Genomic DNA, 16,037 nt, shown 5'->3' on the forward strand with positions numbered 1-16,037 from the left:
GAAAGGGGTCCAGGGTGGGGGGGAGGATGGATTTGATATGTGTCATGACCAGCCGTTCGAAGCACTTCATGATGATGGGTGTCAGTGCTACGGGACGGTAATCGTTGAAGCAGGATGGAGATGGCTTCTTTGGCACCGGTATAATGGTGGCGGCTTTGAAGCAGGAGGGGACGACGGCTTGTTGTAGTGAGGTGTTGAAGATGTCGGTGAAAACATGCTTTAATTCCTCGGCACAGTCCTTCAGCACCCGTTCGGGGATGTTGTCTGGGCCTGTTGCTTTGCGTGGGTTGATCCTGGTGAGAGCCCTCTTCACGCTATTGACAGTTAGACAGAGTGCTAGGTCGTGTGGCGGGGGAGGTGTTTTCTGTGGGTGGGTCTTGTTGTTTTCCTCAAAGCGTGCGAAAAAGCTGTTGAGGTCATTCAACAGGGATGTGTTGTTGTCGCAGCTCCGAGGTGATGGTTTGTAGTCAGTGATAGCTTGGATGCCTTTCCACAAGCTCCGTGCATCTTTGCTATCACTGAAGTGGGAGGTTATTTCCTGTGTGTATTCCTTTTTCGCCTTTTTGATGCCACGTGACAGGTTGGCCCTTGCTGTTTTCAGGCTCGCTTCGTCCCCAGCTTTGAAGGCTTTGTCTCTAGCCCTCAGCAGCCTGTGGACATCCCCTGTCAACCATGGCTTCTGGTTGGCCCGGGTGATTATTGTTTTTGTGTCCGTGACATCATCTATGCATTTTGTGATGTAGGAGGTGACTGTATCGGTGTACTCTTCAATGTCTATTTGGTTGTTGTTGTTGGTGGCAGCTTGTTTAAAAATGTCCCAGTCAGTTATTTCAAAACAGTGTTGGAGAGCGGCCTGAGCACCATCTGGCCATACTCTCACCTCCTTTGAAACCGGTTTGGCGAGTTTTGCCTTTTGTCTGTATGCAGGGAGTAGGAGAACAGTTTGATGGTCAGAGAGTCCGATTGGGGGGAGGGGCGCTGCTCTATAGGCATCTTTGATGGGTGTGTATGCCATGTCCAGAGTGTTTTTTCCACTTGTTGGAAATTTCACATGTTGGTGGTATTTTGGAAGGACGGTTTTTAGGTCGGCATGGTTGAAATCGCCGGCGAGAATCATAAAACCGTCCGGGTGTTTTGTCTGTTGCTCACTGATTGCCTGGTACAGTTCGTGTATAGCCGCATTTCTCTCGCTGTTGCTGTTGGTTGGGGGAAAGTAAATTGCGACGAGCAAAATCGCGCTGTATTCCCTCGGCAAGTAAAATGGGCGGCACTTTGTGATCATAAACTCTGCCAGTTGTGAACAGTGTCTATAAACTACCGTTACATCCTTGCACCACTCATCCCGAATGTAAACACAAACACCCCCTCCTCGTGTTTTACCTTCTTTCTTGAGTGCTCTGTCCGAACGGTAGCATGTCAGCTGATCCAGTTGTATGGCCGAGTCTGGGATGTTGTCGTGTAACCAGGATTCCGTGAAAATGTACACACAACAGTTGTCTAATGTCCGGTTCCCCGACCTCAAGAGTCTGATATGGTCCATTTTATTGTCCAGTGATCTCACGTTTGCAAGCAGAATGGACGGTATAGCAGGTCGAGAGGGGTTAGCTGCTAGCCTGTAGAAGATACCCCCGCGCTTCCCCCTCTTCCTTGTCCTCGAGCACCGCAGCCGGTGCCTCCTTGCCTGGTTAGATGCTTTAGGCGACTCCGCAGGGGTGCGCAGGATTCCCAGCTCCTGCAGCAGATTCTTTGTTTCCTCTTCCAAACTCCAGATCTTTCTGTTCCTTATATCCAATAAATCCTGTCGGCTGTTCATGCGTTCCGACACACACTGACGCGAAAGACACTTTGAAACGCACATATTTTTTACAAATAACAAACAAAACAAAACAAAAAAACACGGGAGAGAGAGAGGGTCGCTGCGTCTATGCGCGCCGCCACATCTGAGAATCAGATACAGTTTTAGCAAAATGTATTGAATAATAATCTGTTATTGCTGCAAAATAAATTTAGACTAGTCTTGACCTGAAACTTGGCTAGCTAAGCACGTTTACTTTTATCTTTCTGTCACATTTTCAGCCACCATAAAACATTTACTGTTGGACATTTCATAGTATCAGCTTAGATTTGGTCGACATCTCATCAAATCAAAAGTAATCAAAATCATGTCTGGGGGAGGGGCCTGTCTTCAGTAATTGCTTAATTACTCAGTTTTAGGCTCAATCCTAAGACGGGGTCAAACTAACCAGGAAAAATGATCAAAAAACTTCCAGTTTGAACTTCCAGCATGAACAGGACAGATGGCTCCTCTGTAGCAGAAGGCTCCATCTTAAGGGCCCCAGCTCCCCCAGCTCCTCAGATGGAGAATTGCTGAAAGTGTTTTAACCTGAAAACAGCAGTATAGAACTGGATCAAACAGAATTAGGTCTGATGAAATGTGTGGGTTTCATAATTTAACATGTTTTCAGTTTCTGCATATTTTCTTCTTTTTGTCATAATGTTGTTTAATGTTTTTAAATTCTGAACTCAGTTTTCAATTACCCTCAAACAATCATAAAAACCTGTATTTATTTGAAAAGTTTTTGTCTATATTCTAAGTAAATGTGAAAATGAATTTTAGAACCCATTAGGTATTATGGAGTTATTAACGATTAAATGAAAGTTTTCACGCCTTTATTTCTTATCTTTGTGTGTAGAAGCATTAATAAACGCAGCATTCAAAGGAGTTATTGCTGCAACTAAATGCTGTCCTTCTCAGACATGTTTCTCCTCTAGATCAAGTCACCAGATCAGTGACTGAAGCCATGAACTTTACCTGTTCTTTAAAGGAGATAAAGGTTGAACTCCTCCTGGCCATTAGGTGGCGCCCTCAGCCACACTCCTTCCAACCTTCAATAGTACCATTGGTTAGCTGGTTACCAACTCTGCTGATACTGATGCTTACCTTGGTTACCGGTAAACAGTTTTCCCACAGAAGGAGAGCAGCAGCACCCACATGGCTGTTAAGGCCTGGTTATCGTCCTGCAGCAGTGTGTCTCAGTGAGCTTGTCGGAGATATTTTAGATTTATGCCCAATATTGAAGCGTGGTCTGCGCTATGTTATTCCACGCCACAACGCCAGAGGGCCAATCAGGAACTAGCTGTGGGTCTAGATACGGCCGAGGTGGTGAGGAAGTGGGGCAAGTTTGTGTGACAATGGAGGAACATGAGGGCCAAAAAGGGCGGGGATCCGGGTGGAAAAAGGGTCCCAGTGTTCTCACGCACCTCGCTCTTCTAGCTGCTCCATCTTCACCAGTCATTTCCCACAATGGCGGTCATACAAACAAAACAAGCCAGTAAGGTACCAAACAGGAAATACGCATAGAGTAGAGCAGATGTAGATCTGACCAATCAGAGGCCTCCAGTCTGCAGTCACCTACAGTTTTGGAGAGGAGCAGCAGAGTGTCTGCGGAGGGGGCGGGGCATATCTGCGTTACCTGCGACACACGCACACCACCTGGTTTCTGAGTATAAATCAGCCTTAAGCCTCTTTGCTTCCATGAGAAGCTCGACTAATGTTGAGCCCTCCTTTGATCGCCTTTAAGTATAAATCAGAGAATAAATCGGTGGTCATCTACATAACAGAGCTACTGGGGTCTGGCATCACCTGAGCTCCAGCTCACGTGTCTTTAAACTACTATTAGAATCCTTTCATTTAGCGTCAGCAGTTTAACAAGAAATTTTTTTTATTTATAAACAAAAACAATGTCTAAAGCAAGGATTCATGGACGTTCTGTGGATAGAGCAGCTACTAAGGATTAATGGTTCAGATGAAAAAGGTTTAGCCATGGCCTTTAACATTGTTGGATCCGTCCTGTTCTTTTCTCTGTCATCTCAGACCTCCAGTTGGTAACCGATAACCGTTCACTCTGAGCAAAGGTCCCTCCCTCTCGAGACGATGGGGCTCTCTAAATGATTACAGATAAAATTCATTCAAAAATACTTTATTCATCCCAAAGGGAAATTAAATGTTGCAGCAAATCTTTTTTTTTAAACAGGTGTTGATGCTGCAGGCAGGAAGGATCTCCTGTAGAGGTCTGTCCTGTACCGGATCTGGAGAATCCTCTGACTAAAAACACTCTGGCGATGTACACTGTTGTCCAAAATGTTCTTCACTTTATGCAGAATTCCTCTTTGTGAAAAAAAAAAAAAAAAAATGCAGTTTTCACCAAACTTGAATATTTTGTTTAATATTGTTTTATTGACAGAACTTTGATCACTGAGGAGGCTTGTCCTGGGGAAATGATCCCAGTCCTCCCACTATGCTGTTCCGTCCCCTGAACACAGTCCTGGAAGCAGTTGGGAGAAGGTCAGTGAGCAGCTTGTTCAACGTTGCACCCTCAGTGTACCCATAGCCCTTTTGTTTGTGAATGAATGCCACTGTCTAATTACTGGAGCAGCGACAGGGGCTGCCAGCCTCATTTACAAAAGACACAAACATCCAGAGCCAGAGAGCAAAGCAAAGCCAAGCGGCTGATTAGGCAGGAATTTAGTTCACAGACAAAGGGAGCTCTTCACCTTATTATGTAGTCATTAAGCAGGAATGCTGTTCCTGAAGACATGCATGAAAAGATGAAAAATGAAATATTATTGAAATGAATGACGAGGCTGGAGGGAAAATGTTATAATAAGAGATGAAGAGTGCTGCCATCCCAGTACCGCCATGCTTCTTGGTTCCCATGGTTTTGCTGTGGCGGTTTGGAACCCAGTGAATGGTTTCCAGTGGCTCAGAGGTGATGATTTATGAGTTTATATAAACTGTAACTGGAGTTTATAGTTAGTTTAACTATGATTCCAACAACTACAGAGGATCAACTGTCAATGATGTGAACAGGTGTGACTCCCCATGACCTCCCATCCCTGCCACTGAGTTGACGTTTAACAGAGGTGTCAAGTAACCAAGTACAAATACTTTATTATTGTAATTAAGTACACTTTTTAGGTCTCCATTACTTATTTTTCTTCCTACTTCTGACTTCTACTCAGTAAATTCTCACGCAAGTATCTGTACTTTCTATTCCTTACATTTTTAAAAGAAATGTTACTCGTTACTCTTGGCTTCGGTTTTATGTTTATGAATATTTCTTTCAGGTCATGTGCTCCATCCAATGCAGATCATTGGCTCCATCCACATCTAGTGTAAACTAGTGTAATTGGATGAGTCATAGAACGCAAACACTCATTGGTTAGCTAAAGGAAGTCATCAGAAGCAAGCAGGTGTTCTTCAAACTGCAAACGTGAATTGTCTATGCCATGCTATATATATATATACAGAACAGTTATACAGTATGTCTATATATTTATATCTTTATTATCTTGTGTGGCTTGTTGTGTATGTATATACATAAAACTGTATCTGGAGCATGTAACAAAAGTAATTTCCCTCTGGGATTATTAAAGGATTTCTGATTCTGATCTAAAATGGAAATGAATGAAGATGCTGATCATTTTCCCGCTCAGCCAAAGCTTTGAGATGTTAGGAAAACAAACCCCTCCTGAAAATAACGCCAATAAATTAAAAGTAGCTCCACTGTTATCAGATGTTAACTCTTGGTTACTGCATGGAAGTAACACATAAAGCACTGTTTAGTAATATTTACCTGATTTATTGGAGACCAAAGAAGAAGTGCTACATTCCTTAACCCAGGTCACATCCTGCCTGGGGGCCTTCTGGAGGGCCAATCTGAAATCACTGGCTCTATGTTTAATGATACTTTTAATGATGTTTAATGATAATAATGATAATTTATTATTATTTATGCTAAATAATAATGCAAGATAAAACTAGTTAAATATTATTATCAAATAATGAATAAGCATTGTATTATCATGTGTTTGTTGTTAGCTCTTTCAGTGCTAACAGGCTACATAGCTTAATGCTAGAGAGTTGGTAGTGGAAATGGGACTTTAGTGACAAGACCCCATGCTGGCACACTATTATAATATTCTGTGATTTTGGTTGAAAAAACTAAATTCATAATAATTTATTGAACCTTATTGGAAAATTAGAAAATTCACCTCTGCATTTAACCCCTCCCCTTTGGAGAGCGTTTGACGCTTAACCATTAATAGAAAGAGATTTTTTTGGCGTTGCGTAACACCATCTAACCACCATCTGAGGCGTCCCAGGCTGGCAGGTGAGTGGAGTGGTTCTCAGGTCCAGTTTCTGGAGATGAGGACCCCTCTCATCAGTCAGCAGGTGGAGGCAGAAGCATTACCAATCAGGTGGAGGAGTTGCAGCAGTAGCATGTTTGTTCTGCAGGAACCAGGCAACACTGGTTCAGAGCAGAAACAATCAGTGACAGCTTTCCTCACACTAATGAGGCTCAGAGCTCTGTCTGTCTCAGTGTTACTCAGTGTTCACTCCAAGGACCGGCTCACAGGGTCGCTATGACAGCAGCAGGCTAAGACAATGCTGCAGTATATCCTCCCTGGCTGGGCGGCGACAGTGACCACCAAACCAGAGCAGCCAGCTGAGCGCTGCCATTAGTCTGATGCTTTATTATGAGAGAGAACAAGTGTTTTCAGCAGCAATAAAAACTCAGTCGGTTCAAACCTTCTCCTCCAAACAGCTTCCTGCTGCCGACTCATGCTGCGCCACAGATCCACGTTTCTGGGACTGACAGCGAATCAGAGGACAGAGTGAGGAGTCTGAACAATAGCAGCTGTGTCCCCTGGATGGACAGAGATGAGCTTTGACCTCTTTTCTTCATCTGAATGCGTGCTATTCTTTCATCAAACACAACAAACTGCTGTGAGCAGAAATCTTTAAATTTCTTAAAACAATAAAGGGAAAGTTTCAGCTAATTGTGTATGCAATCATTTTTTTGCAGTAAAAAGAAGAGATTAAATAAGCATCGTCTTCTTCCCGTTCGTCTCTTTTCCTTTTATTTCTTTATTCTTTTTGATTGTTGTCCCAAATAAAACGCTACCAAACAAATAAAGTAGAATTATACCAATTAGCCTGCTTATCACTGGGAGCCTGGTTTTTATAACTCCTCCTTAATGCCGGAATAAACCACAGGAAAGCTGCACCTGGTTACAGATGCAGACGCAGTGAATTCCGGCTTTTCATTTCTGCACAAACATGATATAAAACTCAAAAAAATGAGAAATAATTGTTTCATGCTTGACTTAAAAACAGTTTGTGATTTATCTTCATACCAGTGGTGATGCTATTAAAATGAGTTTGTACGGGAAATCTATAGAATGGCTCAATACATTTGAATAGCTTCCAGCTTATCTTCATGCTAGCTTGTTCAGTTAGCGTAAAGTTATGAATATAATATGATGACATGGGCAGGTCTGTTGGTCAGATTAAATTAGATTACTACAACATAAACTGGACTTCAGGTTTTGCTTCAGAAAAGTAGCAATAATAAGAGAAATGCTTAAATATGGCGGCTAACAGGAAGGCCTGGAGAAGCTGCAATATTTGAAAGTTCCTGGAAGAAATTCTTGGAAATTGTCTCTGGCTGATTGTCTTCTTGGCTGTTTTTATAATATAACCTAAACATTAAGCTCTGAGTTTGACCAAAAGCAGCTTAAGAACCAGCAGTTCTAGTGTCCCTGTTTGAAGCAAAAGCTGCAGATGAACATTAACATGACTAAAAGAAAACCTCAGGAAATATAAAAATCCATTTTTGATCCTTGGTTTCATCTAATAATAACTCATCTTTTCATTCATTCTGGAGGACTAATAGCTTTTAACTCATTCATTCATTCATTCATGGGAGGGTTTCCAGTATGAACTTGCTGTTTAAAGTCACACCATCTTCTGCGCACTCAGACCAGGACTTTAACCGGCCAATCAGGAGTCTCCCCATCTTGTTCTTAAAGTCAAATCGAAGACCAGATGTTTTTCCTTCAGCATGTTTGAGGCGACAGAAGGAATCGGTTCCATTTCCCATGAAAACTCTTCTGTGTCCTGGAACAGAAGAACAGTCCCAGACCATCACACCGCCACCACCGTGCCTGAAATGCTGCCGCCTGATGGCATCAGACCAATGCCTTCCAGTGTTAGAAGCCATTAGCTCACAGAATATTTTCCCAAAGTCTGGAAGATCATTTCATCAGAGAAGAGACGGTTTGACCTTGGAAATGTCACAGAGGCCATTTCTGCTTTGAACCTTTTTTAATCTCTGCATGACTCCACCTGAGGCTGCTGGACCTGCTGGAACAGATTAGCAGGCTTCTCCTGGGGAGGTTCTTTGGCCTACTTCATGTTGTGAGACGGGTTCAGTTAAAGTGATTTCTTCATTCTAGATTTAGTCATCAGATATTGATGCTGTTAAACATGAACATTAATTTAGCTTTTCAGTTTACAGTATTATCTAAACTCAATATTTTGAAACGACTATTAATATCTACTAAAATCATTTTTTTCTGATGATCTAAAAAGTTTCAAAACCCAAAGAATCTGAGATCAGTCTCTTTTGAAAGAGCTCCTGTTTTTCTCAGTTAAGCTGGTAAAAAAGGAGAAAATGTTTGAAAAGACAGAAGATCTTCTGAAAACAAACCTTTTAATTCTTCACTGTCAAAGAAAAAGGAACCATTTGAGATCTAAAACACATCAGCAGCAGGTTTATAAACATTAACAGATGCTTTTATAAAACAGTCTTTACATTTAGTGCCCAGATGCAGAAATGATGGCAGATAAAGAGTGATAAAAATAAAAGACTAAGCTCTAAAAATCCAGAACTAACTAAAACTGGCATCTAGACTAAATCTGGACCAAACTGCTTTCCTTGATCAAAACTGAGGTTTTCCTGGTTTCAGGATGAAAGGAGGTTCAAGGCAACATAAAATCATTTATTCCTCATGGATTTAATCCAGTCAGATTAAAATAGGCTGGGATTAGGGTACGGTTGGAGATATTCTTGCCTTGCAGAGCAGCAGCGGTGATCCAAAATGGCCGCTCCCATGGCAGGCTCCATGTCAGGTTGAGTATGTTCCCTCTTCAGACTTAATCTCTGGTAAAATTATCTGTGAAATATCAGCATTATTGATGCAGATTCATGCTGAAGGTCGTCCATTTAAAGTCACTGCTCAGACTACCAAACATCTTTAATCCAACAATGGCCTTATTTATTCAGCAACCTGAATAAGGTAGTTTAGTGGCGCGGTTGCCATTTATTTCCTTCAGTAGAATCAACGTCACATAAGAGGCTGAAACCTGGAGGAAAATCCTAAAAAGCTTCTTCCTTTTCAGAAGAGAACCAGTCCCCCTGATTTCAGCCCCAGTCATTGCACTGGACAAAACATCTAGAAATAAGTAACAATTCCTTAAATTAAGTGTATTTATCCATAATTTGAGTAGGAAAATGAGATAGTTTGCCAATGGAATGAGTATTTTTACTCTTAAAATAAGATAATTAGATAATATAAACTAGAAATAAGAGGCTACAATTGTGTTTTCTTATTTCAAATGTAAATTGTCTTATTTTATTTTCAAAATATAATTTTTATCTCCTCAATTCAAGAACAAAATCACTTTCTTTAAGAAAAAATGACTACTTATTAATCTAGATTTCATTTTTTTTCCAGTGTGACATGACAGACTTCACAAGTCCATCTGCTGTCATGAAGAAGCTCCACATCTCAGAATCCAACCAGTCGGTCAGCAGTGGGTCCCCAACACCGTGTACGCCGCTGAGGTGGAGGGCTCCCCGTGGACGGTGCTGAACGGGGAGAGCTCCAGCTCAGTGGGGGTTCCTTCGTTTTCTACGTCGCCGTTACGAGGGGGGCCGCACCCCTCCCAGCAGCAGCAGCAGCAATCCAGGAAGGCCCTGGTGAATGGCTGGCACAGGCAGAACAGCAGGATGGGCGTCAGTGCAGACTTACAGAACAGCAGCAGCTGGCTGACCAGATGCAGGATGTCCAGGGTCCTCCTAGGCACGGCAGCCCCCATGTAAACAGTGACGATGTTGCAGATGTTCTCGGGGATGATGCAGAAGCCATAGAGGATGGCCAGCGCCACCACAGCACAATTCATCTGGCTCTCCAGCTGGATTTGCTTCTTGCTGCCCCTTACGCATGCTCGCTCAGCGCCTCGGATCTTCTTGGCCGTGACCAGAGAGCTGCAGATGGTGAACAGCGTCGGCAGACAGAAGTAGCAGCCGAAGTACCACCAGAGGCGTGCACCATCGTAGGTGAGGCCCAGGACGTACAGCGTGTCTGGTAGCTCAGTGGAGATCCGGACCACGCAGCGCTCACAAGGTGCCACGTCCGGTGGGTCGCCGTCCTCCGTCACCAGCTGCCGAAGCAGCAGCTCCGGTAGAGCCAGCAGCAGGGCACCCACCCAGATGACGGCCAGCTTGGCTGTAGTGGATGCCCAGTTCTCAATCATCTCATAGTACATCTTCACATTGGTGGCTGCACGGAAACGATCGATGCACAGAGCGCACAGCGTGAAGGTGGTGACCCCAAGAGACGCCACCTGGAAGGAGGACAAACAAAACGAGATCTAAAGTCCTGAAAAATTATTCATCTACCAAAGGCCAGAACAGACCTGGAACATCTTAGTCTACCAAAGACTAGAATAGACCTGGAACATCTTGGTCTACCAAAGACTAGAATGGACCTGGAACATTCTGATCTACCAAAGAACAGAGCAGACCTGAAACATTCTGATCTACCAAAGGCTAGAATGGACCTGGAACATTCTGATCTACCAAAGAACAGAGCAGACCTGAAACATTCTGATCTACCAAAGACCAGAGCAGACCTGAAACATTCTGATCTACCAAAGACCAGAGCAGACCTGGAACATTCTGATCTACCAAAGACTAGAGCAGACCTGGAACATTCTGATCTACCAAAGACCAGAGCAGACCTGGAGCATCCTGATCTACCAAAGACTAGAGCAGACCTGGAACATCTGGATCTACCAAAGACTAGAGCAGACCTGGAACATTCTGATCTACCAAAGACCAGAGCAGACCTGGAACATTCTGATCTACCAAAGACCAGAGCAGACCTGGAGCATCCTGATCTACCAAAGACTAGAGCAGACCTGGAACATTCTGATCTACCAAAGACCAGAGCAGACCTGGAACATTCTGATCTACCAAAGACCAGAGCAGACCTGAAACATTCTGATCTACCAAAGACTAGAGCAGACCTGGAACAGTCTGATCTACCAAATACCCAAGCAGACCTGGAACATTCTGATCTACCAAAGACTAGAGCAGACCTGGAACAGTCTGATCTACCAAAGACTAGAGCAGACCTGGAACAGTCTGATCTACCAAATACCCAAGCAGACCTGGAACATTCTGATCTACCAAATACCAGAGCAGACCTGGAACATTCTGATCTACCAAAGACCAGAGCAGACCTGGAGCATCCTGATCTACCAAAGACTAGAGCAGACCTGGAACATCTGGATCTACCAAAGACTAGAGCAGACCTGGAACATCCGGATCTACCAAAGACCAGAGCAGACTTGGAACATTCTGATCTACCAAAGACCAGCTAGCAAAGAGCAGCTAGCGCTGACAGTTGACAGGTTCTGGCCAAGACACATTCCCCATGTTTACCCAAAGAAGAAAGCAGCATTCCTTAAATTTACCCTGACTGTCCAGGAGGAGAACGGAATCTCTTAGTCTGGGTCAAAGGAAAGGAGGGGATGTTTTTTTTTTATTAACACCAGAGCAGAAAAATGTTCTCAGTGCAAAGGTCCAACCCATTCAACTCCGATCATAGATAACATTTTAGGAAAGATTTATTTTTCAGATTATCTTCATTGTAGAGGCAGTTAACCTGTAATATATGAATGTTTTTATTTTCAGCATGTCTTCACATTCAGGTCTAGTAACCATCATGATGGAGACCAACTTACAGCATCAATAAATTAAATTTTCTATGTTGGATTTAAAGAACACCCCACTCGGGATAAGCGTGCTAGAAAATGGATGGATGGATCAGACATGGGCAATGTAGAGTCAACAAGTCATCTCCATGTCATGTATTTGTTCTACCCAGCCACTGAAGCAGGTGAGTCCAATCTTCACCGTGAATTAACCTGTGCAGATTGGACTCACCTGGTTAATTGGCTGGGTAGAACAAATACATGACATGGAGATGACTTGTTGACTCCACATTGCCCATGTCTGGGATGGATATAAAGAACCAAAGGCCTCCTTTCAGAGGAACTATGGACCAAGTTCTAACCAAAGGTCTCCTTTCAGAGGAACTATGGACCAGGCTCTAACCAAAGGTCTCCTTTGAAGGGAACTATGGAACAGGTTCTAACCAAAGGTCTCCTTTCAGGTTCCCTATGGACCAGGTTCTAACCAAAGGTCTCCTTTCAGAGGAACTATGTACCAGGTTCTAACCAAAGGTCTTCTTTTTAGGTGAACTATGGACCAGGTTCTAACCAAAGGTCTCCTTTCAGGTGAACTCTGGACCAGGTTCTAACCAAAGGTCTCCTTTGAAGGGAACTAACCAAAGGTCTCCTTTCAGGTGAACTATGGACCAGGTTCTAACCAAAGGTCTCCTTTCAGGTGAACTCTGGACCAGGTTCTAACCAAAGATCTCCTTTCAGAGGATCTCTGTACCAGGTTCTTACCAAAGGTCTCATTTCAGGTGAACTCTGGACCAGGTTCTCACCAAAGGTCTCATTTCAGGTGAACTCTGGACCAGGTTCTCACCAAAGGTCTCATTTCAGGTGAACTCTGGACCAGGTTCTCACCAAAGGTCTCATTTCAGGTGAACTCTGGACCAGGTTCTCACCAAAGGTCTCATTTCAGGTGAACTCTGGACCAGGTTCTAACCAAAGGTCTCATTTCAGGTGAACTCTGGACCAGGTTCTAACCAAAGGTCTCATTTCAGGTGAACTCTGGACCAGGTTCTTACCAAAGGTCTCATTTCAGGTGAACTCTGGACCAGGTTCTTACAAACGATCTCATTTCAGGTGAACTATGGACCAGGTTCTAACCAAAGGTCTAATTTCAGGTAAACTATGGACTGATGTCCCACACCAGCCTTGGCGTTTTTCTCCAGCCATGCAGGTTTCCATGTTCCTGCATGTAAACATATCATCTCAGGCTCACCATCATAGCATATGAGCAACATGGCAGACAGTGCTTCCGGCAGAACTAAGGATTCACCTGAAGACCACCAGGACTCACGCAGAGTTAGCACTGATGATGTCATTAGTGCGACCCAGGTCTCATGTCTCAGGTCGCTTGCAGGGTCATTTGACCTGTCGACACATGACCAGGGACCTAATTTACAACTAAGGGCCTGATCTAACCAGGGGCCTCTGTAAGTTAACACTAGGAGCCCTGATCTAACCAGGGACCTCTGTTAATTTACACTAAGGGCCCTGATCCAGGGGCCTCCTTGATCCATTGGATGACTTTCTGGATAACAGAACAGGTGGAATAAAGATGATGGGAATTCTGGATGATCCCAGATGGAACCAGTAGAACCAGTGGAATAATATGACTGGATTTTAAACTGAACTTGAATCTAACAGCAAACCTCCAAACCTTCTATCCATCTGAGTGATCGCCCATAACCCAAACTTCTGGTTCATTTGGCCTCCAGGTGTTAGCAGGTCATGTGACCTTTTCTGGACCAATAGGAGGTCAGAAGTTGTGGCAGAGGTTTGTTCTAAAGCAGAACATCCTAAAGCAACACCTCACCTGTCCTGCTGGAAGACTGCCTTCCCAAACAGTGCAGCACATTTATTTTGAGACTGAAGCAGACTGAGTAGAGCTCCTCATTGGCCCCAGTGATACAGACAGTCCCGTGGTCAAAAGGAGGTCACCATCTAATCCCAGTCTGAGAGGGGACTCCCTAATCTCACTCCCCAGTCAGACGGAAGAACAGATTGTGACACATTCTGGAGGGTTTTTTCACAGTGGGAAGCGACACTAATCACATCGTTTCCACTCTTCTCTGACCTCATAGATCTACAGTATTACTGTGTTTCTAAAATACAGACCATCATCAAGCCATCAGATCCATGACCTTCTTTCACAGGCAGGTGGATCAGGAAGACCGGCGTGGAAAGAGTTTGATGGTTCACTTTTAAAAGTGATACCAGGAAGAACTGGAATAAACCAGAAAAACAAACAGAGATAATAATCTAGGCAGACCCAGCTAAAGGTAGTCTGTCAGCACATGACTGACTGCCTCAGTCTGTCAGTCTGCTGCAGCAGAGCTGCTGCTACAGGTGGAGGAAATTTGGGAGTAAATCTGGACTAAAATGATGGACACAGACAGCAAATCAGTTGAATGTGATTTGATCTGGAAAGTTTTCATCCCCGCTCCTGATCTTGTGCCCATCTGACCCCAAATATCTGGAACCTCTGCGTTCCCCCTGGCCCTTGATGATCATCTCTCACCTCCAGATAGGGGACGATCCTGCAGGAGAACTCTCCCAGCAGCCAGTTCCTGGTGAGCGCGTGAAAAACCACGAGCGGCAGACAGAGGAAGACTATGATGAAGTCCCAGAGCGCGAGGTTGGCCAGCAGGGAGTTGGAGATGCTCCTCATGTAGTAGTTATGGCACACTATGCACATCAGCGCCATGTTGGCCAGGATCCCCGCGCTGAAGATGACGACGGCCGCCATCAGCACCGCATAAGCCCCGCAGGACGCCGCACTGAGCGGGTAGAAGGGGTTCCTCATGTGTTTGGGTCTGGTCCGCGGGGTGACCGGGCCCAGCGGGGTGGTGTCCTCCTCCTCATAGCTGCTGTTGGACACCAAGGGGGACAGTGCGTCCTGTTCCTGCGCCATGGACACAGGCAGAGCTTTGGGTCGGTCCAGAAGCGGCTCATTCCGTCTCCTCCGGTTCGGCCTGTTCTCCGGATCATCGGTTCCACCGACGCGTTCAGCTCCCAGCGCGGGTTGTTCTCCTCCCCCAGAGCCGCCGCCTTTTCTCTCCTCTGTGCGTAAATCTGAGCTTTTACGCGCAGACCTTCGGAGCTTCGCTGCCAGCGGTTCGGATGGTTCTGGGTTTACGGTACCAGGCAGCTGGACTTTGGCTAAAGTTCTTCCATCGTCCCACCAGCTGACTGTGCGCCAGCGGCTGCCCTGCGCATTCCTGTCGGCGGTGGTGGATTCATAATGAGGGCCCAAGCTGGACTTTAGGTTCCGGAGCAGCTGAGAGGCGCCGATCTGACCGCACAGCAGCAGACAGAGCAGCCGCTGATGCTGCATCTTCCTTCAGTCTAATAGGAGTTCAGGGTGACCCACAGTTCTGGATCCATCTCTGGATATCAACCAGCCCACACCAACCATCTGCTTCTGGAGGAATCAAACCTGCTGCTGCTGCTTCCAGTCAGCCTGGGAGGGTGACCCACACCCAGAACCGAGACTGAAGAGCAAAGGTTGAGCTCAGGAGGAGAGGGGAGAAATGACGAGGAGGAGGAGGGAGAGAGGAGGGGCAGCCATCTGTAAATCCAACACTACTGAAGGAACCAGTGGCGGTGGGAAGAAGCCTGCAGCCAGGGGCGGATCTAGAAAAATATTTATGGGGTGGCGAGAGGGGGGCAGGAATTTTTGAGGGGTGGCAACATATGGAATTTGTTTACACCAAATTTTATCACAGTTATCACAGTTTGGTGAGAATAGTATGTTCAGTAAGTGTTTAATGTGAAACAGTTCATATTGGTAATACATCGTACAATGTGATCTCAATTAATAGGAGATAGAAGAATGATTACACTACTTCTAGAGGGGCCTAATGACAGGAAAGGTATTAAGGTAATACACAGGTGCTGAGTTGCAGATGTATGAGATTGACTGTCAGAGAGGCAGCTTTGCAGCATTTGCACAAGAAGAAACTATAGAAAGAAAAAGTCACCCATCAGAGATCTATGGACTGAGCTGTACTAAAGTGAGCATAACTACACAGTAGAAATAAATGGGTCAAGGCACCCAAACAAGGGACCAGACATCTATGTAATGTTTACTCTGAACACACATTTACCCCATTTGTTCTTCAGTAACCTGACATACAGCAGTAAGGCAACATGAAAGGGACAT

General features: G+C 44.6%; 1 protein-coding gene across 1 annotated transcript; it reads right to left on the minus strand.

Moving 5' to 3' along the window:
• Positions 1-9,459: 9,459 nt before the first annotated feature.
• Positions 9,460-15,429, minus strand: LOC119777777 (prosaposin receptor GPR37-like). Its single transcript, XM_038276783.1, has 2 exons — positions 14,394-15,429; positions 9,460-10,474 (listed from the first exon to the last, which is right to left on the minus strand). Exons 1-2 carry the CDS (start codon positions 15,207-15,209, stop codon positions 9,656-9,658), a joined length of 1,635 nt encoding a protein of 544 aa, XP_038132711.1. The 5' UTR covers positions 15,210-15,429; the 3' UTR covers positions 9,460-9,655.
• Between the last annotated feature and the right edge of the window lie 608 nt (positions 15,430-16,037).

This window comes from Cyprinodon tularosa, unplaced genomic scaffold (genome assembly GCF_016077235.1).
Source record: "Cyprinodon tularosa strain WSP-4 unplaced genomic scaffold, ASM1607723v1 ctg1270, whole genome shotgun sequence".
Classification (NCBI taxonomy): Eukaryota; Metazoa; Chordata; class Actinopteri; order Cyprinodontiformes; family Cyprinodontidae; genus Cyprinodon; species Cyprinodon tularosa.

Bases quoted from the DNA above. Each gene is read 5' to 3' on its own strand.
- LOC119777777 (XM_038276783.1), bottom strand. From the start codon at position 15,209: ATGCAGCATCAGCGGCTGCTCTGTCTGCTGCTGTGCGGTCAGATCGGC. The intron at 10,475-14,393 runs GTGAGAGATGAT...TCCTCCTTCCAG, and splicing joins GGATCGTCCCCTATCTGGAG to GTGGCGTCTCTTGGGGTCAC.